At 31.1% G+C, this 27,538-nt stretch overlaps 1 protein-coding gene across 8 annotated transcripts in view; it reads right to left on the reverse strand.

Moving 5' to 3' along the window:
* Nucleotides 1-8,657: 8,657 nt before the first annotated feature.
* The window catches only part of LOC134715081 (myocyte-specific enhancer factor 2C-like), an 80,591-nt gene continuing 61,710 nt past the window's right edge, over nt 8,658-27,538 (reverse strand). For all 8 annotated transcript variants that reach the window (XM_063576966.1, XM_063576970.1, XM_063576969.1 and 5 more), the window contains 7 exons: nt 25,240-25,443; nt 16,518-16,661; nt 13,012-13,204; nt 12,054-12,235; nt 11,401-11,512; nt 9,685-9,835; nt 8,658-9,128 (listed from right to left, as the gene is read on the reverse strand). In XM_063576966.1, the coding sequence (XP_063433036.1) occupies nt 8,828-9,128; nt 9,685-9,835; nt 11,401-11,512; nt 12,054-12,235; nt 13,012-13,204; nt 16,518-16,661; nt 25,240-25,443 (1,287 nt within the window). In that variant the 3' untranslated portion in view covers nt 8,658-8,827. The remainder of the gene's footprint in view (nt 9,129-9,684; nt 9,836-11,400; nt 11,513-12,053; nt 12,236-13,011; nt 13,205-16,517; nt 16,662-25,239; nt 25,444-27,538) is intronic.

Here is a 27,538-nt window from a genome sequence, read left to right on the forward strand (position 1 = left end):
ATTGGTTTTGTTTTAATACTTGATATATGGTTGGTTAGCATTGCTTTTGTTGTTAGATTTTGTTCTCTAACACTTAGAGCAAATAGGTTGACTATATTTGGTGCATGGAATGATTATAATGTATACATGTACATCTGGCAGGTTTCATTTGACCTTGAATTCATTTGCCTGGATCATTGGTAATGTCAACTTAAGTGTAATCTGTTGTAAAGTGTATATCTCAGGTAAAGCAGGTGAGACATTTCAGCATGAGTACTTGCTCTTGTTTTGTATATATAAAGTAGATGCTGGGTATTTGTCAATAAGTAGCCTCATGGCCTAAATAACCAGAAATATCTATAGAGCAACATAAAATCTTCAACAATAGACATGTCTACACCATACATCAACCAGTCAGTATCCTCATGGCCTAAATAACCAGAAATATCTATAGAGCAACATAAAATCTTCAACAATAGACATATGTCTACACTATACATCAACCAGTCAGTATCCTCATGGCCTAAATAACCAGAAATATCTATAGAGCAACATAATATCTTCAACAATAGATAGTGTCTACACTATACATCAAAGAGTCAGTAGCCTCATGGCCTAAATAACCAGAAATATCTATAGAGCAACATAAAATCTTGAACAATAGACATGTGTCTGCACTATACATCAACGAGTCAGTATCCTCATGGCCTAAATAACCAGAAATATCTATAGAGCAACATAAAATCTTCAACAATAGACATGTGTCTACACTATACATCAATGAGTCAGTAGCCTCATGGCCTAAATAACCAGAAATATCTATAGAGCAACATAAAATCTTCAACAATAGACATGTGTCTACACTATACATCAACCAGTCAGTATCCTCATGGCCTAAATAACCAGAAATATCTATAGAGCAACATAAAATCTTCAACAATAGACATGTGTCTACACTATACATCAACCAGTCAGTATCCTCATGGCCTAAATAACCAGAATTATTCCATATTGATAAAATATTAGTAGGTTTTTCTATATGAATGGGATTTTGAATAAATAAGCATATTCACCTGCGGAAAAAGGATATTCACCGCGCAAAACGTCGCGTGCTTTTACGTGTATAATTTTGGTAAACAAACGTTTGATGTACAATTGGTTTTGGTAAATATTTTCCATTACATAAAATTTCTCTCGGAATATGGAATAAAACATTTACTGTCTTTTGTTTTGGTAAATATGTGGTTTTATTGACTTTTGAAAAACTGATATTCACTTCGGCCGTTGGCCTCAGTGAATATCAGTTTTTCAAAAGTCAATAAAACCACACATTTACCTCACCAAAAGACAGTAATTGTATAATATCTATAGAGCAACATAAAATCTTCAACAATAGACATGTGTCTACACTATACATCAACCAGTCAGTATCCTCATGGCCTAAATAACCAGAAATATCTATAGAGCAACATAAAATCTTGAACAATAGACATGTGTCTGCACTATACATCAACGAGTCAGTATCCTCATGGCCTAAATAACCAGAAATATCTATAGAGCAACATAATATCTTCAACAATAGACATGTGTCTGCACTATACATCAACGAGTTAGTATCCTCATGGCCTAAATAACCAGAAAAATCTATAGAGCAACATAATATCTTCAACAATAGACATGTCTACACTATACATCAACCAGTCAGTATCCTCATGGCCTAAATAACCAGAAATATCTATAGAGCAACATAATATCTTGAACAATAGACATGTCTACACCATTCATCAACGAGTCAGTAGCCTCATGGCCTAAATAACCAGAAGTATCTATAGAGCAACATAAAATCTTCAACAATAGACATGTGTTTACACTATACATCAACCAGCCAGTAGCCTCATGGCCTAAATAACCAGAAATATCTATAGAGCAACATAATATCTTCAACAATAGACATGTGTCTACACTATACATCAACGAGTTAGTATCCTCATGGCCTAAAATACCAGAAATATCTATAGAGCAACATAAAATCTTCAACAATAGACATGTGTCTACACTATACATCAACCAGTCAGTAGCCTCATGGCCTAAATAACCAGAAATATCTATAGAGCAACATAAAATCTTCAACAATAGACATGTGTCTGCACTATACATCAAAGAGTCAGTAGCCTCATGGCCTAAATAACCAGAAATATCTATAGAGCAACATAAAATCTTCAACAATAGACATGTGTCTACACTATACATCAATGAGTCAGTAGCCTCATGGCCTAAATAACCAGAAATATCTATAGAGCAACATAATATCTTCAACAATAGACATGTGTCTACACTATACATCAACCAGTCAGTAGCCTCATGGCCTAAATAACCAGAAATATCTATAGAGCAACATAAAATCTTCAACAATAGACATGTGTCTACACTATACATCAACGAGTCAGTATCCTCATGGCCTAAATAACCAGAAATATCTATAGAGCAACATAAAATCTTCAACAATAGACATGTGTCTACACTATACATCAAAGAGTCAGTATCCTCATGGCCTAAATAACCAGAAATATCTATAGAGCAACATAAAATCTTCAACAATAGACATGTGTCTACACTATACATCAACAAGCCAGTAGCCTCATGGCCTAAATAACCAGAAATATCTATAGAGCAACATAAAATCTTCCAACAATAAACAGCAGGGCCTATTAACAGCTCTATGTTTTACTTATAAGTTGTCACACAAGGGCCTATTAACAGGCTATGTTTTACTTACAAGTTGTCCAGGGCCTATTAACAGCTCTATGTTTTACTTATAAGTTGTCACACCAGGGCCTATTAACAGCTGTATGTTTTACTTACAAGTTGTCACACCAGGGCCTATGAACAGCTCTATGTTTTACTTACAAGTTGTCACACCAGGGCCTATTAACAGCTCTATGTTTTACTTACAAGTTGTCACACCAGGGCCTATTAACAGCTCTATGTTTTACTTATAAGTTGTCACACCAGGGCCTATTAACAGCTCTGTTTTACTTACAAGTTGTCCAGGGCCTATTTACAGCTCTATGTTTTACTTATAAGTTGTCACACCAGGGCCTATTAACAGCTCTATGTTTTACTTACAAGTTGTCCAGAGCCTATTAAAAGCTCTATGCAATATGGGTTTTGCTCTTTGTTAAGGCTGTATAGTGGCCTTAAGTTGTTTACATTCAGATCACTTGGTCAATGTTGGATAGTAATCTCATTTGTTATCATTATACTACATTTTATTTTTGTATTGTATGAAATCTGGAAATATTCAAAAAGTTTCAAATGTTTGGAGTGGATTTGGCATTACTTTTGGGATAGTTGTGGGAGAGAACCATATACTGATACAATGGCATAAGCTGGCATAACTTCATGATTCAGTACTCAATGTTAAGTTTTGTAATACATGTAACATTATTCTATTGGTCACTGTTTCGGTTTCATGATAAATATCTCAAATCCTACAACCAATAGTAAAATCATATATATGATATAGTATTAAATAACTATGGTGTTCTTGTCTATCTGAACTGGTTTCACTGACTCACTGGCCTTGACCTTATTTCATTGTTTAGTTTTTGTGCAAGTCACTGTAAGGTTAACTGTATAGAATCATTGTATGTTGTATATGTACATCTGAACTCACTGGTGGTGTACTGATCTATCTGAACTGTTTTCACTGACCTTGATCTTATTTCATTGTTTAGTTTTTGTGCAAGTCAGTTAGTTAAAATATAACTGTATAGAATCGTTGTATGTTTTACATGTACATCTGAACTAACTATGATGTACTAGTACTTGTCTATGTTCTACATGTACAACTGAACTAACTATGATGTTTTTGTCTACCCGATCGGGTTTCACTGACCTTGAAATTATTTCATTGTTTAGTTTTTGTGTAAGTCACTGTTAATGAATAGAATCTTACATGTACATCTGAACTAAATATGATGTACTTGTCTACCTGAACTGGTTTCACTGACCTTGACATTATTTCATTGTTTAGTTTTTGTGTAAGTCACTGTTAATGGATAGAATCTTACATGTCCATTTGAACTAACTATGATGTACTTGTCTACCTGAACTGGTTTCACTGACCTTGACATTATTTCATTGTTTAGTTTTTGTGTAAGTCACTGTAAATGGATAGAATCTTACATGTCCATTTGAACTAACTATGATGTTTTTGTCTACCCGATCGGGTTTCAATGACCTTGACATTATTTCATTGTTTAGTTTTTGTGTAAGTCACTGTTAATGGATAGAATCTTACATGTCCATTTGAACTAACTATGATGTACTTGTCTACCTGAACTGGTTTCACTGACCTTGACATTATTTCATTGTTTAGTTTTTGTGTAAGTCACTGTAAATGGATAGAATCTTACATGTCCATTTGAACTAACTATGATGTTTTTGTCTACCCGATCGGGTTTCAATGACCTTGACATTATTTCATTGTTTAGTTTTTGTGTAAGTCACTGTTAATGGATAGAATCTTACATGTCCATTTGAACTAACTATGATGTACTTGTCTACCTGAACTGGTTGACTGACCTTGACATTATTTCATTGTTTAGTTTTTGTGCAAGTCACTGTAAGGTATATGTTAATGGATAGAATCTTACATGTCCATTTGAACTAACTAAGGTGTACTGGTCTACCTGATCTGATTGACTGACCTTGAGATTATTTCATTGTTTAGTTTTTGTGCAAGTCACTGTAAGGTATAGGTTAATGGATAGAATCTTACATGTCCATTTGAACTAACTGAGGTGTACTGGTCTATCTGAACTGGTTTCATTGACCTTGACATTATTTCATTGTTTAGTTTTTGTGCAAGTCACTGTAAGGTATAGGTTAATGGATAGAATCTTACATGTCCATTTGAACTAAATATGATGTACTGGTCTATCTGAACTGGTTTCATTGATTTTTAACCTTATGTCATAGTTCAATTTTTATGATTGCAACAGATTCTAAGTTGGCATTATACAGATGTTACTCAACAATCCAGACATCAAGGGAAAAATGGAATATGTTTTAAAGCTACATAGATAATAAAATCAAGAACGAATCTTCCTCCATTATTGCCTTATTAAGATTGATTGGTTGATTGTTGGTTGTTAAACGTCCAGTGGCAAATGTTTCATGCATATTCAGGACTAGAACAAGTTCACAATAAAAACAGTAGGTAGGTTGATATGATAGAGGCCATCTGGGATGATGGTTGGGAAATTTGGACTGCCTTATTAAGAGACCAACCACAACCACCATTTTCTTTCGTTATAATGGTTCATCTTAAAAATTACAAAGATCATGAAACAAGAAAAACTTAAGTTAACTGTTACTGTAAATTTCAGAAATCTTTGCCTGCATTTAATATTGTGGTTATTAAAAACCTCTATTTAAATTTTACGATTTCAGGCTTTGTTTAAATAATGTTATCAAAATTTCAAAAGATAGTCTTACCTATAAAACATTCAATTTGGAAATATTTCTGAATTTTCAAAATTTTACTTTTTAACCATCTTTCCCTCTATAAAAACAAAAGCAAACTCACTCACAAGGCATAAATAAAATGTTAAGAATGACAAATAATATAAGCTTTATTTTTTACTTTTTTTGTTAGTATTTACATTGTGATGACATTGTGTGTATGCACCATTACATTTGTGTGAAATCTAAGCCTCAGATACACCTCGTTTTCCTGTGGAACTCTACCACTACCCTTCAGTATAAGTATATAATTATGTGTATTTTTTTTTTTAATATTACAATAAATTACATGATAACAATACTTAATTTTACAATGAAAAAGTATAAAAGGGGGAAGTGATCAAACATTAACACCGGAAATTTACATCTCTTATATTTCAAACTTCAGTAGATGTCTTCGTGGAAAAATATTTCAACTCCATATGAATTTCTAATGGGACCTAATGGAAGATTAAATTATGTATTTCAAACGTGGCCTGATGTCCTATTGGTCTAGGTTAAGTCATGCTTATGTTGTTTTAAATGTATAATCAGACTTAATAATTTCACATACATTTTTTTCCAAATACTTGATGAAGCATCTGTCATACAACAACCATTAAATAAACTGAAAATTTATATTTTTCGCAACTGTCACATCAAAACTTGACTTGAAGAAATGTTTATATACAAAACATATAAAAGTACTATACAAGTCATCCCATCATTAAAACTCAAAATTTAAGTTAATATAACTCACGAGATATTAAGCATGAATGCACACTGCCTTAAGATTTGATTTAACAATAATAAAGTACATAGCCTCAATTTGTTTTTTATGATATTTTTAAATGACTATCATTTGCAACCCTTCCAGAATTCATTGAGGCACAATTGATATAATATTTGAATGACTCTTGCAGAAACCAAACATTTAGGCACATGAATTTATCAACGTAACATTTCCCTGAGGCAATATTCTGTCAACAATTTCTACTTCATCATTTTTGTGAATCAAATTTGAAGTTTCCCCCCACCAAAGAAATGTGGCAGTATTTACTGTTTACATGTGTATCATGCAAATTGTTTTATCATGTGTGAAATTATTCATGATAACATTTAGAAAATACAAATCTACTTGAAATAAAAATATGATTCAAAATCTATTTTACTGATATTTTAAATTCATGAAGAGTTTTATGATAACATATAAATCCAACATCTAGTTAATGATGATCAAGAGGACAATTTCTCTGCTATACAGTTCTAAATAGCACTTTAAAATAATGAGTGGTAGAAGCAAGTTTAAGAGGCACATAATGATAAAATCTATTTGTAAATGCAAACAGGAGTCCATGCAAGTCTCACACATTCATTGTTCATGTCATTTACTAATAGCACAAACTAAACAGTAGTTCTTCACTAAAGTAGAAAATCTTGCTTCAATAATGAGCAGAAATACAGATCATCACATACACTTAAATATGTAGAAAATATGTAAAACACTTCAAGTTTAAAATTTTAGAATAAAAAAAAAGATTTGAAACACAAATATTCTGTGTGTTAAAAAAGATTTATGATAGTCAGGCTGTATTATGATCTATAACAAAAGAAAAAGTACAATTCTGACTGAATTTTGATTTTCATAAAAACAAGACATGGATTTGTGGAAGTGTTTTCATGGGATGTCATACAAGAGCCTGAAAAAAGTTTGATGGAAAGACTGAAATTTTGAAATATGTAAAACTTGTTTTTTTAGACACTGTTTTAAAGATTTAAAATTGGCAAGCTGTCAGTAACATAAAGATAATGAACTAAAAAAAATCTTAACTAATCAATAATATTAAAAGATTTGGATTTTGGTAATTAATAACATGTACGAAACACAATTGTTAGGATTTGAAAATTTACCAAATTCATGAGATTTTTATTTCAGACTCTTGGTATCATGTATGTTTTGATGGAATTCCAAAAGTACTAAAGTCAACAATATAGAAATAACAGTCAAAATAAACAACACAGAGTAGAGACAATAAATAAAAAACAAAATATATATAATAACAACTCAGAATCAACAGAAGCACTATAAGGTATAGCATCAAGCAAATAAATCACATTCTTAACACATTTTTGGGAACACCATTGTAGTCCAAAAAGAGAAAATTTAGAAATAAATGTAAGTCAGAAATAACTTTTATTTCTTTTTGAAATTTTAATTAGGTATTTCTTTCTTAGTGACCACCTCAGGCATATAAATAAAAATAACCATCATTCAAAAAAATGTCTACTAAATTGTCTTTCAACACCAATATAAACATTTCTCGAATACTCGAATATCCTTAATAAGATTCGTTCAAACAAAAACAAAATATCAAAACAAAAAAAAGAAGATCTTATGAGTGCCCTATAAAATATTTTCAATAATTTTTCAACACAAACATTTTGGTGAAATTCACATGATACAATGTTGTACTTCGTAACCAGTTTAAGTACATAATTTGTCTACGAATAGTTTCAATTTTTCACATAAAATCAGAATAATTTTGACGATTATACAGACTTATGTAAATTATATTTTATGAAAATAACAGCTTTATGAGAATGTTGTTTCGAGTGATTACCTCCCTTATATCAGGTTCTGGAGATTCTAACACACACTGGCTGCCTACAGAATTCTTAAGAGCATTTTGTGAATAACATGAGGATAATTTAAAGAAATAAAATATATTTCAATAAAACTTCTAAACACATAATTACTAAATCTGTTGTTCAAATTTTTATTATTTTTATTAAGTGAATTTATATATTACTAAAAAGTTTGTTTTACATCACTGGAACAGGAAAATTTGGTTCAGGGGAGACAACCAGGGGAGACAACTTGGTTCCAAATCGTAAAAAAAAATTGTTAGCTTCCAAGTAATTTTTTTCAGTATAAGTTTTCTGACATTCCTTTCCAATAAAATGATAAGATTATTTGGCATAGACAGTGAATATGTAGAATTATAACATTGTCACTTTTATCTCACTCACACTTATGTACGAACATGTGATACATAAATAAACAATAACAAATATGACGTACAAACATGTGAATTGAGAGTAACAGTGATAAAATATATATATGTACAGCAAAATAGTTATCTCCATTTAAAAGGCACATACACAGTGTGAAAACCATGGTAACATTAAATAGCACAGCTGAGGTAAAAATCTCAATGTCACAGTGAAGCTTGGGGTCAAATTTAAAAAAGGTCAACACCATGGCAACAATTACATAATATTTAACGAAGAACAGTTTATATGACTACTTAATTTATATAACTCAGCTATAATACATGTTCTAGGTAGCCCATGGGCCTCCATGATCAATACGAGGCCGTTTTAACATAGGTCCATCATAGTCTAACGAATGTGATATGCCCGTGGGCGATGAATTGTTACTATGTGAGTGGTTGATATGACCAGGAGAAAGATGATTTTGGCCTTGTGACGGAGGTCTTAACGTATGATGATGATTCGATGGAGTAGTCGAGTCTCGAGGTGGAGATAATGGTTCGCTTTTTATATTCATAGATATATTATGATGATTCATCGTATTCACATTTAGAGGCGATATACTGCCTCCACCGTGTCCACTGGTCCTGCAAAAGAAAGATTAAAAAGTCAAATAAAGAGTTGCAGAAAAGTAAAACATTTGATTGTTCATGTAAAAGCAAAATGGTGGTATAACTAATGCATATCATTATTATTAAGTGAATTAAGCTGAAGTTGTTGAATTAGAAGATGGGATTCAGGACATACAGAATAGTACAAATTACACCAAAAAAAAATAAGGTGCCTGACCAGTCAGGAACCGTTCATTGTGTTTGATGCTGTGTTTCATATTTAATTTTTTTGGTATATTGTTTGTACATAAATCAAAAAGTTAATGTTCTTGTTTGAGCATTCAATATTTAAAAACATGCCTCTATTTACATTCATTGTACATTTCTGCTAGACATTAAGCATTTTAGAATCAATAAACTATGTTTACAAGAACTATTTTTAGAATTTTTTTAAATTTTATATGGTTAGTGAAAATCTGAATAAATAAAATTTGAGAATGGAAATGGGGAATGTGTCAAAGAAACAACAACCCGACCATAGAACAGACCATTACAGAGGTTGAGGATACTGTGAGGTATAGGTACTACTTACGAGTGTAAAGCTGGATGGAAACCACTGATGCTTCCAGGTCCGTTCCCTCCAGGAGGTATCCCTGAGGTCAGTGATCCTCCGCTCCATTGTTGTGAATAGTTTGCCATGTTACTATTCATATCTATATTGTTGTTATTCAAGGCAAAATCATCTGAAAAAGAAAATATAATAAAAAAACATTGCCTCAAAATAACAGTGGCATAAAATAATCAAACATAGCATTGGTAAAACTTCAGTTTTATTACAGAAGGCATCACATTGAAGGACTTAATAGGATTAAAGCATTAAAATATTTTCATTTAGTAATTATTTTACCTCTGTTTTTGTCTTATTCTGTTTTTATTTTATTCTGTTTTGAATATGCTTGTTTTGAATTTGAATTTTTATATAATGTATGTCATGTGTCATTAAGACTTATAATTATAATGGGAGATATTTCCAACGTCCAGTAGACGACAAAATGTCCTTTTAAAAACAGCTACGTTTTACAAAATATTTTCAACCTAATATATACCATGACATTGGAATAAGAAACTGAATTCCATTGTATACAAACTTTAAAATTTTGGATAATGAATCAGTGAGGATTTTAATAATTAGTGCAGTTTGTTCAAAGACCTAGTAAAACAACAAATTCATCCAAGCATCAAGTACACAATGGTCACATAATTATGATTAAATACCACAAAAAAGTGAGACAAGGTCTCAAGTGGTTTATTATGAGGGCAATTATTAACAATAATATACATTGTCATAAAACTAATGTGATTAACACCTCTATTATTTTGACAATTGTTTGTAAATAGATATCCACATGTCCATAACCACTCACTAATGTGATTTACTGATTGACAATCGTGTAACGTAAATATGTCCATTGTAGCATTAATAACACAAGACATACTAGTACTATAGAAATTCAAGCTTTTTTGCAATGGTAGTATGTTAATAATTCAGGACATTTTGTGTAAACTTATTCCTGTTCTTCACATTATGTAAATTATTAATTTGAAAAGACTTGCTCATACACGAACAATTGTTATCTATATGTAATGATAAGCTATTGATATGTGTTGTAATTATACGTGGGTATTGAGGCAGCAAACTTTTGTTTAAACTTTTATTGAAATACAAAATTCTATATTACTTCCTCGTTTCAATTTCAAATTCAAGTTCAATTTACAATTCTACGGCCCTTCATTTAACATATAATTCAAGGTTTTAAATAGAACTTGATCTAGCAGATACTTTATATCTAAGTCTATAAAAAGTGCATGTAATATGGTGTATATTTCTTTGAGGATTTTTTGGTGCATTGCTATTTGGGGTTATTGGGTTTATCCCAGTCATTTTACAAATCCTTTATATTGATAAAACATATAACTGTTTTTTTCTTTAAATAAATTCAAAATGCTAGGAACCACACAATTTAATTCTAAAAAAACCCTAATATAGCTGACAATTTGCATTGGGTGTTTTTCTCTTTTGAAGTTTGTACGGTTATCTATAATTGCTTACACCACTTTTGTGGATAGCTGTCCCATTGGCTATCATACCACATCTTCATATATATTTAAATGAGCATGCTTTCTTCAAAATTGCACTTGCTCTTTGTATGAAATTGTAGGACCTTTATTTTGACATGCCTGGTACATGTACTTTGATAAATTGATCTAGACTGTGTTATCTCCCCTTACTTGTAGAACAAATACTTACTTGAATGATATGAAGTAGGCAAAGGGGACGGATAGTTTGTAATATGGTTACTAGGGCTTGTAAGTGACACTGCTGGGGTCAGGAGAGAAGAATTTGTAGACCTTGATTGTGACTGAAAAACAAAATATAATTAACATGAGTTATTTACATTAATAAGTATGTTATTCCAGTAAATGCAAACATTGGTTAAGTTAAAAAGTTGAAAATAAAAAAATAAACATGAGATATTTATGTGAATTGTAGTTTTTCATTCAAGTAAATGCTATCAGATTCATTGGTCAAGTGAATTGGAAATTAAACTGTTTTTAACACCTTGTTGTGTAATTGCCTCTGAAAAGCTTCTTATCCTCTTTTTCATTCTGCCTATTGGTGTAATGTTTTTTTTTTTTTTATATAGAACATACCATCATTAAGGGCTTGTCCCTAGAGGACATTTATCATAATCCAAACAAATATTCAACAAGTTTTTAACATTGAACAGAAAGAGAATTTTGAATTTCACCAATACTGTTTTTAGATGTCTGATAACAGATATCATATCGCCTGATATGTGCTCTTTTTAAGTGCAGCTATCTTGATCAAGTTCAAGAAAATACTTTAAGTTTCAATAAGTGAACTGCCGTTCTCATCTAAAAATACTAATGTGTACTCACTGGATCAGGACTCAACATGTTAGCTCTAGAGTTGGGCATCATTGGTCTCATATTATGCTGCCGTGATGGCGGAGATTGTCGTGAAAGTCCTTTGTTGACCATGGCACCGGGAGAAGGACATGGAGAAACCCTGTGAGAGTATCCATTGGGTTGGGAAGCTCCTGTTAAATCTACCATGTTACCTAAAAAAACAATTATCAATGTTAATAGGTGTTTGCAAGACAAAATATTTTCTTTTTTGAGCTGTATCGAGAATAAATAACAGCTCATTATTCTAGGTTAATAGAATTAAACACTCGGTCTTAATTACATTTGTTTATTTTCACTACGCCCATCTAATATAAATTTTTGACTGCAATTATTTCTGATTATAATGTTTGGTTTAATGTTGATCATTTTTATGCAATGTTAGCAAATCTCTATATAAAATTATTGTTAAAAAACATATTGTTCAGATCATGAAAATCAGCTGTGGGTAGTGTGGATTTTCGCTTTTTCGCTAAAAAGAAATATTATAATATATTATGTGCAGAATAAAGTGTATATAATTGTGATTCTATATATGAATAATTTCATTATTCATTAATTTTTAAAGTTAAAATCATTTTTAAAAAATCAACCAGTATGGAGTATGGTGTCAATGTATTATACCAAGAAGCTTTTTTTTTTTGCAAGTTTAGATTGTAGAAGTTGAAGTCATTATTAAATAATCATTCAGTATGGAGTACATACATGTACCAGCATTGAGTATGCCAATATAATTCATACACAAGACGTTGCTTATATGTTATTCAAGAAATTGTTTAGCATTAAGAGTAAATTGCCTTCATTTAGAGTTGATGAAAACTGAATTAGGATGAAAGGGTGGTACCTGTAACAAGAAGTATTTTTTTAAGTACTTAAGGAACCACAACTCATATACTAGAGGGAGATAAATCTCATTATTTTGACTACTTACCTGTAGAATTTGGCCTTGGACTGACACTTGGATGTTGTGGTGGCTGTAATAATCCTGGACTACTGATAGTTGGGTTTGGTGACATTCCATGATGTAAAGACTGATTCATGTAAGGAGAGTTGTGCATTTGCATTCCAGGGGAGGGAACTCCAGGTGGTGGTAATTGATTAGGATATGGACTCAAATTGTGCTGCTGAAAACAAAAAATACTGATTGTTAAGCACAGAGATATGTTTTGCCTGTTGGCAGAAAGTTAAAAAATAAAAATAATTGATGGACAGCAACATTGCTAAGTAATTTAAAGTCACTGGACTGTGAGCTATGGTGCAGGGCCTCAAGCTAACTTATGCACCAATAGTAATGCAAATTTTAAGAAAATGTCATTAATTAAGAAGTTCCTATCAAGCTAACTTAAGCAGAAAGCTTAACAATTATTGACACTTCGGGCAAAAAAGCAACACCTATGTCTCTCCTTCCGTGACTGCAGCAGGCAAGACAAAAATTGAAAGCATCTAAATATCACATTTTGACTCTATGAGCTAAGATAAAATCAAATTGCTGTTGGTTAATTAAAATTAAGACCTGAACAATAAAATAAATTCTCATAAATCATACTTTTAATCCATAGATTAACTCCTTTAAACTTGATTTTTTTTCATTCTATTATTTCCCTATAACGTGTAAGATTGATGCAGCTTCTGAGAGAGAAATCCTCCAGGTATTAAACCAAACTTATATCTTAATAAAGAGTGGGTGTTGTATTCTTCACAACAGTAATCCAAGTCAATTTGAAACTGGAAAAAATCCATTAGTTTATAAATCCCTTCCTGAAAATTAAATCCAATAACTTTGCAACAGCATGATTTTTGTTACAATCTTGTGGAGATGATGCCAGAAATGGCTATCTTGGTCTAAATATGCTCCAGTCATAAACCATTTTAGTTTTATTGTACTGTAGAATTTTCACTCAATGAAATAAACCCAACACCTCCTTTTATTCATATTGTTTTGAGCAAAAATAAGCAAATGAATCATAACAAACATTTAGACAATCAAAGAGCACATCAAGACAATTTTTAGATGTCTTAGAGTAAATTGTCCTGACCATGCCTGAAATATATGCCACTGGACATTAAACAAACAACAATCAATCAATTGATTTGACCATGAAATAAATGCTAACACCAAGGTAATATAGTAATGCTAACACCTTAATGCAAGTTCACCTTAATACTGTCCCCCAGCGTCAGTTTAAACGAAATTTTGTCGTATGTAAAAATGTGACTAACACTTCAATTTCTACAATGTAATGTTTCTTTGCTGTAACTTAATCAAATGTCATATTGGCAATAATAAAATCTTACATATATATATTTTTACTGAAAGTTTACGGATGTTCAATAGACGAAACCAGTCATAGTTCAAACAATTTAAATATTTGATGGGGTTTTTTAACAAGTCAAATTTAGGACCATTTTATTGTTTGTTCTATGTGATATAAAGCACTAGTCATATTGGTGAAAATTATGCTTATAATATAAGTTAGTTCCAAAAATTTAAATATTTGTTTATTTTTTAACAAGCCAATTTTAGGACCATTTCACTGTTTTGTTTGATCAGGAACACATATGTTTTCAATAAACTATTCCCAGGATTGATATGATATAAAACACTAGTCATATTGGTGAAAATGTGACTGAAAAAAAGTGTTGTTAGGGTATGCTTATAATACTAGTTTAAAATGTACCATCCCTAATGGTGAAATTGTATGAACATGGAAGAGGTGTTGTACTTTACTTGGATAAAAAGTTTATTTAATTTTCTACATCTAAATCAACATTGGCTGGGCTCAATTTGTCATCTTTAAGGGCTTAGTCGTCTAAATAATGAAAAGAAAATCAGCTGTCAAGATTACACCTAATCTATTATAATACTTAATTGATGCATTTTAACTTTTAATAATTTTAGGTGGCTTTAATGCAAAATTTGAATTGGTGTTTTCAATATACTATAATTAACTTCATATACTGATAAGCCCAGAAAATTAATCAATTTTACAAGCAAACAATTAGCTATAGAAAAGTTTGTCAAAGGCATAGTACCAGTAAATAGTTCAATGGTAGAGTAACCAAGAGATATATGTATGCCTGTTGAAGCAATAAATATAATAGTACATAATAAATGCAACTTCTACAGATATGTTTTAAAATTTAACTTCATTAAACAGCTGCAAAAGTAGAAAAGTTTATATCACTGTACAGTGAACTCAAATTATTTTGATCTGAGCAACACTGATGAGTCTAATGTAGACGAAACGCGTGTCTGGCTATCAACCTATAAGCCTCATACCTAAGATAACTATTGAACAGAGGCAGACTTAAAAGACGGAGGTCCAGCTCTCCTTAATGGACAAATGTATAGATTTTTCCACTCAAAATGTTGTGTAGTCTGTGTTCATTATTTTCTCTATTTTTGGGATCTTTGGTAAGCTCCATTCCCAACCTGTTTCTTATTAGAACAATGGATTGTTTAGCTTTCCTATGTAGAATAATGGGCTGTTAAGCTTTCCTAGGTAGAATAATGGGCCATTAAGCTTTCCTAAGTAGAATAATGGGTCGTTAAGCTTTCCTAAATAGAATATGTGTCATTTAGCTTTCCTAGGTAGAATAATGGGTCCTTCAGCTTTCGTAGGTACAATAATGGGTCCTTTAGCCTTCCTAGGTACAATAATGGGCCATTTAACTTCCCTAGGTAGAAAAATGGTTCATTTAGTTGTCCCATGTAGAATAATGGGCAACTTAGCTTTTCAAGTAAGAATAATAGGCAATTTAGCTTTCGTAGGTAGAATATTTGTCTGTTTAGCTTTACTGAGGTAGAATAATGGGCAGCTAAGCTTTCCTACATAGAATAATGGTTTGTTTAGCTTTCCTGGGTAGCATAATGGGTCTTTTATCACTCATAGGTGGAATAAAAGTTTTTTTCAGTTTTTGTAGGTAGAATAACGGGTAATTTAGCTTTCCTTGGTAGGATAATGGGTTCTTAAGCTTTCCTAGGTAGAAAAGTAGGTATTTTAGCTTTCTTTAAGATTGTTTTAAAAAACACGTCTGATTTTTGGTAGCCTGATATTGTTCGATTGTTGTTCTGATGAAATTTACCCTGAAAACTTTGACTTGACTATCAGATATTCACATATAAAATTGAACAATGTTTACTTTTTCCAATTAATGATATAATCACAATGTTACAAAACTCCTACACAGCATAAATAATCAATTCATTCTTCGATTATACAACAAAATTCCCGTTATTAATTAAATAATGGAAGACCACACAGGAATTTGCAGTGCCAACATTTAAAAAAATTTTGTATCCATAGCAGAACGGTGATCAGGAAGCATTTAGTCTCCTTTCTGACGTACTGACGTCAATGGACAACATTAATATTGATGACAAGGTAGTAATAGGATTTATATCTAATTAATGGCACCTTTTATATATACACTTACTCTCATCGAATTTTGATGTTGGATTGCTCTCTGATACTCCTCATTTAATCGGGAATATTTCTCATCTGGTGTTAATGAATTTCCGTATGGATCCATATCTGGTTCCGGACTTTCACACCCTTTATTTTCTTTTTTTGTTAAGGTCTGAAATAATAAAAGTACAAAGTTAATTTAGCACAATGTCAAATATAACTTGCTCTAAGTCTGTTAAAGGAAGAGAAATGATTTATTTCAGAAAACAAATTGCTTGTGTAATGTGTAGATGTTAGAATGCGTCATAAATCTGATTGGGATTGAAATTTCTCTTGCTTGCAGGTGATTTCTTGCAGTATATTCTTGCTCTACTGTGTTTAATATAAAATCTAGACAAAAACAGAAAGTCAATAAGTATACAGCAGCTGACAATGTATATACATATATGCACTCAAACAAGGTGTTTCTCATAAGTAGACTATTGTGACATGTACTAAGATTAGGTAGTAAGACCATTGTTTGGAATTGTGTTTTAGTTATATTTGTACTGAGAAGGTGATATTCAGTCAGAGGACAGTTTGGAATTGTGAATTATATATGCATTGAGATGGTGATGATCCCTCAGACAAACTTTTGGAATTAATTCGATTTTTGCAGAGATGAAATTTTGCCATTCATTTAAATGATTTTATCAGCTTTTTTTTAAACTAGTGAAAACAATAAACCCCTTTGCATTTTATCAACAGAAATACATGACTTGCTTTGAGCATGTATATGTTCTGATATATTTTTGCAGCGATTGCCAATTAGGTCAGCTGTTATCGGCAACCAATATTTATTTCAAGATTTCTGATCAACATGTATGTAGACAGATCATAGATTTCTTTTCCTTTCAGTTGTAAAGTCAATGTTTAATATCTTCTTTCTGTTTCAACATAGAATGAAGTACCATTTTATGAATCATTTTTTTTTTTCCCTTCTTCTATGGGAGAAACTTTTATAAATATGCAATTGTACAACAATGTATTTATAATTATTATTTTTATTTGCTGAAAATATTGGGAACTTAAATAAAATTATTTTATTTTCCATGGTGTGATTTAGTAATAATTTACCAATTTTTCATGATTCAACATTTATACATTGACTTAGTGTCAATAGATTTTGTCACCTTAGAGGGTTTATTTGGACTTAAATTCACCTGAACAGTCCCAGATAATCCAATTGGTCAAACTGTACAGTATTTTACAACCCTTACAAATTTTATCAACAATAACTGAGCCGTTATACAAAGGAATATATTTGTTCTGTATTCTTAAGTTAATATTGGTTTAAAAACCATAGATAAACATCATTCTGATCGACTTGTATGAAACGGATGTTTAGTATCATACTTTTAACTGGGAAATTCCATTATCTCAATATTATACTTAATAAGCAAAATTCTGAACTAAAAGTTTAAATAAAATCTAAGTGCAAGTCTTTTGTGCTTTATTGTCAATGAACTTTAACAAGCATCAAAAGTACTTATCATTCAATCGAAAGATTTTTCATTTCAAGGGTGAACAAACATTTTTTAATTTGATAATGAAAGCCAAGTTCCTAGGTCCTCTACAAGATGTCCTCGGTCGTAAGACGATTGTTGATTTGTAACTAAGTCACCATAACATGTGTCATCGTGGACAGCTTCCTTTTCTGCACTGATGAGATCAGTTTATGGGACATGAAGTAATCAAGCGTTATTCAATAAAATATTTTACCTACATAATATGAAAAAGGTTTGATGTTTTTGACATCACTTTATAAAGCTTTGACCTAAAAATCACCTATAAAATTGCATTGATCAAAATCAACAGCCAAATCTTCATGTCTCCAGAAAACCTATTCAGTTTTATACCAACACAGAATTACTTGGTCTAAAGATGTTAAACTGTATAGATGCAATTTAAATGAATTTCATTTTCAAAAAAAATGAAATAGTGTTATAACAAAAAGTATGTTTATGCCTTCCTTACCCTTTAAATTTGATTAAAATTTTGCGCAGTTGAGGTGAATGTACTTTAAAATATATGGTTCACAAAGACATTTATAAGTTCATCTTCATTCTAAATAAAGTTAGCAAAAAAGTATCACTAACAGCTGGTATTGATTACAAATCGATGTATACTATCATTTTAAAACTAGTTTTTAATTTTGTACCGATTTAGTGACTAGAAGAAAACTGCTTCCTCCTATCAACAAATAAAGTGTAACCTCTAACTGACACAATATTAAGCTATAAATCAATATAAGTATAAGATTAATTAGGGATTGTAATGTATGCAATGAGGAGAAATACTCTCTATACATAAATCATATGTAAATTGACAATAGTAATCCTTGCTATTTTATCATGTAAAAATTTAAGTTTGATTGCAAAAGAGTCCAATTTTTAAAGAATATTTATCTTAAAGAACTTTGCACAGTATAATGTTTTTAAAATAGAGGTTTACTGAGATAGACCATGGAAGTAAAATGGATATGATAGACAAGAAACATTAGGTAAAGGGGCATAAACCATGCAGACATATTGAATAAAATAAAAAATGAATACACAGAAATATTAATCACAGATATGACATCATTCGTGTCTGTCAATCAGGCATCAAAACTGTCAATATATCTATTGAAATATTTGACAGTAAAATTTACAACTTGACATAGACTACAATAAAATCTGTGAAATATATTTTTTTATTTCACACTTGAGTCATTAAAAGCCTATATATTGTTGATCCCTGACCCTGAGTAATGAATAATCATACCATCCTGATGCACTTTAATACAAAGTACAACCATTGCTGCAATTCGATCTGTGACAGTACTAAGAAAAGTCCAAAAATTTCTTGTGATGACTTTTAATTGTATGAATAAATCTTTGAGCTTCATTTTACAACCCAACTGTTAAACAGACAGGACAGCGGGATGAATCTATTTTTAGAAAATAAATTTTTTGGAATTAATGAAGGAGGGACAAACAGTCAAAAAATGAGAAAAGGAAAAAGAATTATTATATATAGTGTACAACAAGACATAGCTGTATATGCCTAACATACAGATTAAAGATTCATCCAAATAAAATAAAATATTGTCCTTAAAAAACTAAATGGTTTGAATTAATGAAGGAGGAATAAACAGTCCAAAAATTGAGAATACTGGACAATTTAGACATCTACTACCTTTTTGTGGTTGAAGTGATGTATTAATCTGTTTTACAACTTTTAGAGATTGGTAAATTTTGCGAGAAATTTTGTATTCAAGGCTTGTTACACAATTATTGCCCTGGTTGCTGATAGACAATTTATATCAGCTTTTATTCCTGTCTGATTTTACCTGAAAGTTTATCAGCCAAGACTGTGAGAACTAGGAGAAAAGTCAATATTTACACTGATTACAAAGATAATTCGACTAAAGCTGCCAGATATTTCTGTACTTCAAGGTACTCTTGTGGTCTGTCTATTTTTGGTTGAGATCAATATAGAAACAGCTCTTCTCATGTCTCACAATGGGGGACTGTCTCAAAACAATCCTTCGTGATGTTAAAATGGAATCTATCGTGTAAGAGGTTGATAAGTGAATCTTATAAATCTTTTAAGAATGGATCTATTCATACTTATTTCTGATTACATATTTTAATCCAAACAATCAAAACAATTTTTTCACGATATGATTAATTTACTGTTTTATTCATTTATCAAGTAAACATGTTTTTCAACATTTGGCAAAATTTCAAGTCAAACTGACATTAGTGATACACATACCTTTGAAATGTTCCCCAGGTTATGTAGACACAAAGTTGTTTTATTTTAAGATTAATATATGGTTATATTAAGGTATCTATTTCTGGTCTTTCCTAAAATTCTTTTTACTATGTAATTTTCATTCATGAGTGTTTTTGTTTACAAACATTCAATGAATGTATTTCTCATTGCCAGATATCTGTTATATCCTATATCACTTTATATATTGGAATGCAGATTTTTGCCAGCATAAAATTTGACAAGCATTTCTTGCATTGTTTAATGAGTGCTAATATTCCCTAGCAGTAAAGATAATTATGTGATGAGACATAGCATATACCAAGAGTATTAAATCACCAGGTGTACTGACTTCTATAGGAATATGAACAATCATAGGTTTTATGTTCATGTTGTTCATGTAGTGGTGCTAACCACAGACACCTTCCATTAGCTGTGACGAGACGTTTTTTTTTATTTCAGTTTAACATTTGGTGTTGTGGTTGCGAATTACAAGGAAAATGCTTGTGGTTCAAGGTTATAGTTAATTTTGGAAATAAAATAATGATCAGATTGAAAGAGTGGCTTTTTTTTTCAGGCACATTGTATTCTTTGCAAAGCATTTAAGTAGCAAAACCTTAAAAAATCCCAAATGATGAAAATAATGAGTCACTGAACAAGAAACTAATATTTTCAACCATAAATAGTTTCAAGATCAACAAAAACACATAAAACAGAAGATTATCACTGCCATCAGGGGTGGATCTAGGATTTGAGATTACAGGGGACGTAAGCTTAAATTTTTGACAAGGGTATAGCGAGGCGAAATTTTATTCGAGGTAAAATTTTGAAATATTCTTCTTGATTCTTTTCAGATATTTTAATTAAGCTAAGGACAATCCATGCTTTGAAAAAATTTTGGGGGTTCACTTACGCTACGCCCCCTACCTGAATATTAAAGTCCTGGCCATTGTTTTATTTAATGTGAATAAGGAATGAATATCATGTTTTACCTCCCTTAGTTAAACATCATTTCAATCTATATTTATATATAAATGCCAAATAAAACAAAGCCTCACTCAATTGACCTTAGTTTGAACAGGCTCATTAACTCATAAAACTAAAAAGAAACCACTTGAGAAAATGTGCTTAAAATGCATGTGCTTGTAGTTGAGGAAGTGACCTGAAGACTATCTATCATTAGTTGTTACTTATCAATCAGTCCTTTATAACCTAAATTACATTCAAATAACAAGATTAATGATGTGAAAAAAATTAAATATAAAAGACAAGACATTTCTAAATCCAGAATCCAAATAAAAGCCTGCAGGCAAGCTAAAAAGTAATGATTGTCCGTGCATACACATATAATTTGTGATACCTTTACAAGAGTATATGTCCATAATACAAATCATCTATATATTCTGACAAGCAGATTATTAGTTTTAGACAATGTAGTAATAATTCCCATGGCCTATAGATTGCTATGACAAACTATTTGATATCTGTTTAGAAAACATGACAGATTTCCCAGTACTTGTCAGATTAAACAAATTTACTGATAACATCAATTCATTCAGTTTGTTTCTGGGACTATAAAATTTAATACTTTGACATTCAGATGTTTGGGCTGACAGCAACACCCTGATGTCAATTTCAGGTTTGTGATAACTGCCCTGGTGTCAAGGTTGTTCAGGGTGGCAACACGTGCCATGGTATGATAGTTGGCTAAAAATTAACTTGGTGTCAAGGTTGGCAACATATGCTATGATGTCAAAGTTGGCAAAAAGTGCCCTAGTGTCAAAGTTTGCATCATGTGCCATGATGTCATGATTGCCTACATGTGCCATGATGTCATGGTTGGCAAAAAGAGCCCTGGTGTCAGTGTTGGCAAAAAATGACCTGATATCAAAGTTAGTACAGGATGCTGATGTCGATGTTGGTGGGATGGACACTATTGACATATTTGGTGGGATTAAGTGACCTAGTATTTAGGAGGGAAGAAGAAAGTGCAGTGGATATATGTAGAATGTCAAGATAGCAGTGTTTCTGATTGGCACTAAAAGCAGCAGTTTCTGAATATACATGGTTAAGGGATATGTGAGGGGTATGTCATAGTTAATACAAAGGATCTTCTATGGTATTTCTGAAAAGGACAGAAAAGTAGTGTTTTTGATAGAAGATAGATCCTACTTCCCTTCTTGAGCCTCATGCCCACGGATTAGGGATAAGACAAGTTGTAGTATCAGTTATGACAATGTATGTAGAATGTACTTTTAATTAATGAAATGAAGCAGATTTTCAGGACTAATTACTGAATATCAGATAATTGGTGAACTATTGGACATGGTAAATGCCAGAATCTATTACTTGTACCTATAAACAGGCTGTAATTGGCTCTCTACCAGGTTTTCTTCTGGAGGTAATATGAGGAAACACAGACCGACACAACTTTAATTTACAAATTCAAGATATTTTAATATATAATGGTAGTATAGCAACATGGATTGAAACTAACTTGTATACCAGATATCCATATTCAGCCCAGAACATAGTATGTGTCAGTTCAATTGATGAATTGGCTAGTTTTTTCTAGTTTTTTCCTCAAATGAATCCTTTAATGTTTTTACTTGCCTTAATAAATATAGACAGAAGAACATTATATTTGCTATAAACTTGCATATTTTAAAACCATACTATCTGCTTTTTTTTTTAATTATCAATCATTGGAAATTTGTGCATTCTTTCTTAATTTCTAGGAATAATATATCATCCCAAATAGTGCATTCATCATGCACCACAAGTAGAAAATACTAGTGGTATTTCATTTTCCTGGTATTAGTTTGTTGTTTGGAAATTGAATAGAAAAAGTATAAAAAGTCACAGAAGAAATATTTATATTAATGCTTCTTAAAATGATGTGAAATTAAAGTTTTTTCAGAAAAATAGAGTGTCTTGCCAACAGTTACTAACGATGGAAAACTTTAGATAGAAGGTGTAGAGGGTATTTATTTCCCAACTAAAGACCTCCCTATTGGATGGTGGTAACACAGACAGATATTATAGCTAATTATTACAGTCTTCTGACCACATGTACGTTCATTAACATTCTATCTGATTCAGGTAAAACATCTCTGTTTAATCCAACGTAAGTAGGAAGGGAAAGATAATATTCTGATTCATAAACATCTTCTCTTATCAGATCATGCCCACAGTCTGCTCTCAATTTAAGACATCTTTATACCTATATATCATAACGAAAACTGATGTATGCTTGCAAATTTGTCTATGAATTTAATTAATTCTCATCCATTGTCTTTTAATATTTGACAAATTTCTCATTCATTGTCTTTGAATATTAAGACTTTTAGTCCTAATTAGGTTAACCTCATTACACTTAAACTGTATATAAAATTTAATCTACATCTGAAGTCTGAATCTAGATATAAATCTAAAAACACTTGGACCAAAATTTTTCTATGAATTTCTCATCCATTGTCTTTCCATACTAGACTTTTTAGTCTTAATTAGGTTAACCTTATTACACTTAAACTGTATATAAAATCTAATCGGACATCAAGTCTGTATCAAGTAGAAGTATATCTAAAAGCACTTGGACCAAATACTTATAACAGCTTATAAAACCATACAGATTCAGATAGATTTACAAGGGTTATAACATCCTGTAGAGTTATTTTTTACAATGTATACATGTATGTTAGATATACTTATAAGTGCATTTACTTATAAACGCTGTTTTAATATGTTCAATATCAAGGACTCAATCAACACAAATACAAAGATATTAAATAATTATAAAAAAGAAGATGTGGTATGATTGCCAATGAGATAACTCTCCACAAGAGACCAAATCTGTTACATTTATTCTTCTTTGAAAAAATACAAATTTCTTTGATTTTTTTTTAATTGGTATTTCATTTTCTGCTTTAGTAGTTTTTTTTTTTTTACTTATACATGTCAAGCTGACAATATAAACTTTACAAAATATAATATACCATCGACCAGATGTTACAAACATTGACACCTTTTTCCTCATGAATAAATATGTGTTATGTTAGATAAAATCTAAAAGGGATATACTGCATGTTTTATTACATAAAAACCTGTCTTTTTTGGAATTGTGAAATTGTATTTTATATTAGATGGGGATTTGCTTTTTTATGCATTATCCATATAAAGATTTCTGTGAAAAAACTGTTCATATCTATATTTTTCATCATATTTAATATAAAAAGGAACAGATGCAATATGATTGCCTATGAGACAACTATTGACCATGCAAAGTTCAAATGAAAAAGATGTAACAGTTATAGATAACTGTATGTGAGGGCCTCAAGGGAGAATAGTGTTTGTACTAATTGAGCATACCCTCTTGAAATAAAGATTATTATTATTATTATTATTATGTCCTTTAACAACAAAAAAAACTATCATTTAGTCGCCTATGAAAGATTATTATTACTTTATGTTGGTAAGAGAATAATAATACATTTTCTCTATCAAAATAGATGTTTCTGAAACTGATTATGCATGAAATATTTGTCACTGAATATTTAACAAAGTAAATCAGTCATTTGCCGAAAAATAATAAGTTAAATTCAGAAATTATTGGCAGAATTTATCATTGCAATTTTGAAATGAATAAACGATATGTGATCAGTTTTTGCGATTTGAGGACAAGTTGCTTATAGATTTTTGTACAAGACATCAGAATGTGAGTTCTTATTATTGCAAGAATCTGCCAAATCAGCATTATTTACATGGATACTAATTTGTTGATTTTGTGGGTTCAGGAAAACCACAAATATAAATGTACAAATTCTATAAAGAAATGAATGAAGACTTTGCCAAAACCATGAATTTAAATATCCACGAATATGCAAATTTTCCTCAATTCATGAAAAATTGGAACCCACGAAAAAATAATTTAATCCACAGTATTACAAACCTACCTCTACAATGTCTTTGTTTGTACGACTTTCGTGAGGTTCATTATACTCTGTGTACTTGAGGAGGACTTTGTCCATATCAGTACTGGCATACTGAAACAACTTGTTGGCACTGTTAAATATAATCAAGGCTATCTCACAGTCACACAAGACACTTAATTCATAGGCTTTCTTCATTAAACCAAACTTTCTTTTGGTAAATGTCACCTGCAAGTAGAAAAAAGTCTTTATGAAATCAAACTCTAATGTAATTTTCTCAATCAGAACATGAAGGTCACCTTTAGCTAATGCTGCTGAGCTCTCATTTCCAATGTGGACTTTGTGCTTCAAATTGATACCAAACACACCCCAAATTTCTGGTTCTTTTAGTATGATAGACTCAGGACTAGAGACTTTCTTTTGTTTTAGACAGTATAACATGTAGATATCATTTGGTTCTTTGTGTCAATGAGTTAATTTAACATGTATAAGTACCAGCACAATAACTATATAAACCTGTTAAAAGTAACAGCTTCTGGTGAGATATCTCCCCTTAAAAATAATCTTATGGGGAGAATCTGCAGGAGAACCTCTTGTGGATAATCTTCTTATTGCTACTAGAATGTTCTTACTATTAAGCAAGTATTATTGATACTGTATAAAATAACCATATCTTGATAGATAGCATTTGGTTGTTTGTGTCAATGAGTTGTGTCTAATATAAATACTGAATCCCATATATAGAAGATTCATATTCTTCTACAACCATGATACATAAACTGAATCAACAAATTCTTTTATGATGTAAACGTTTATTTCAGATGACAGCTAAGCTTGAAAGTGACTTGTTTTATACTAAACTACAGAAGGAGGCAATTTAAACCAGAGTTGTCACCAATGCCATGTACAGAAAATGAAAAGGAAAGAATAAATCAATATTTAATTAGTAAAATAATTATGTCAGTTATTATTAGAAATCAGCACTCAACAGATGGTCCTTAATTGTGGTCATGCAGTTCTATATATAGGTACTGGACTGGCTCAAATTCTGATGGACATGTCAAATTAAAGACTGACATATGTTGTTTTTCTTCTTGAAAATTATTGAAAAATATGCATGAAATGAGGAATTAAGGAGGTTAAAATGATTATCTTAAATTATAGGAAAGAACCTCATAGACATTCCACCTAGTCATGAACAGATCTGACTGTTACTGTAGGCAATATCAACTATTATCTGCTATAGATGGAGTCAATTCAGAATGAAACAAGTACAAGGCAGGCTCTCTTGACTATGTGTAGTTCATTGTTGTCTGCTTTTGGTTGCATGTTTTTTTGTTTGTGTGAGTTGGGTGTTGTTGGTTGGTCTTATATTCAGGGCTATCAAAAGTTTTTGGTAATAATTATTTCACTTTTTATATATTACCTAACCTACAAGCAACACATCCTTAAAAATTCTAACTGAGTCAGTAAAAGTCACTTCAGGCAAAGTCAAACTACTTAACAAATGGAATCAATAAATTAGGTATCATTACCCGGCACAATCAAACCCTTTTATAAAGAAGTGTTTAAAAAGGTCACTCTCCCTACAGGCAAAATACTTTATAAATGGCACTCACTTTACCAAAATCAAAAATCATTCCAATTGCCACCAAATCAGCTAATTGTTACATAACAAACAGGAAAACCTCATATAAATGCTGCTTTTGTTTGTATATGTTTTCGGATGAAATATGAATAGGAAATGCTCCCGATGTTGACCAATGAGATTTAAGTTTCACATGATAAATGAAGAGTTTGTGACGAGAAAACACCTTGTTATATAATTTAACTACTAGTACAACCTAGATACATCTCAACAGAGAAACGATGGCACTTGTTTTTTATTGTTTACTTACTAAGGAGTCAATATTACTTTCAAACATATTTTGGTTTCAGTCACGATTTAACAAAACGTCACATGGTTCGATTGTCTTAAGTTACACTTGTAAGGATACCAGTGCAATTATATAGAGGACCCATACACAGTCTCAAACTACGGGACAATTCTATGTTACAATTTAAATGGTCCACCCACGATATAAAAACCTACAATTATGGAGAAACCGTAAGATACTATCACATAATTATGACGACCGGATAAATCTACTTTCTTTTGTACAATGAATGTCTAGGTTGAAGGAGATTTAACACCTCTATAAAATTACAGTTAAATAACCTTGTAGAAACACATGTACACCTTTTGCATATATAGTTATAGTTGAAAAGATAATCAGAAATGGTTAAAAAATCATCTGAAGATGCTACAAAGTGGCAACAAGAT

The sequence above is a fragment of the Mytilus trossulus genome, chromosome 4 (assembly GCF_036588685.1).
Source record: "Mytilus trossulus isolate FHL-02 chromosome 4, PNRI_Mtr1.1.1.hap1, whole genome shotgun sequence".
Lineage (NCBI taxonomy): Eukaryota > Metazoa > Mollusca > Bivalvia > Mytilida > Mytilidae > Mytilus > Mytilus trossulus.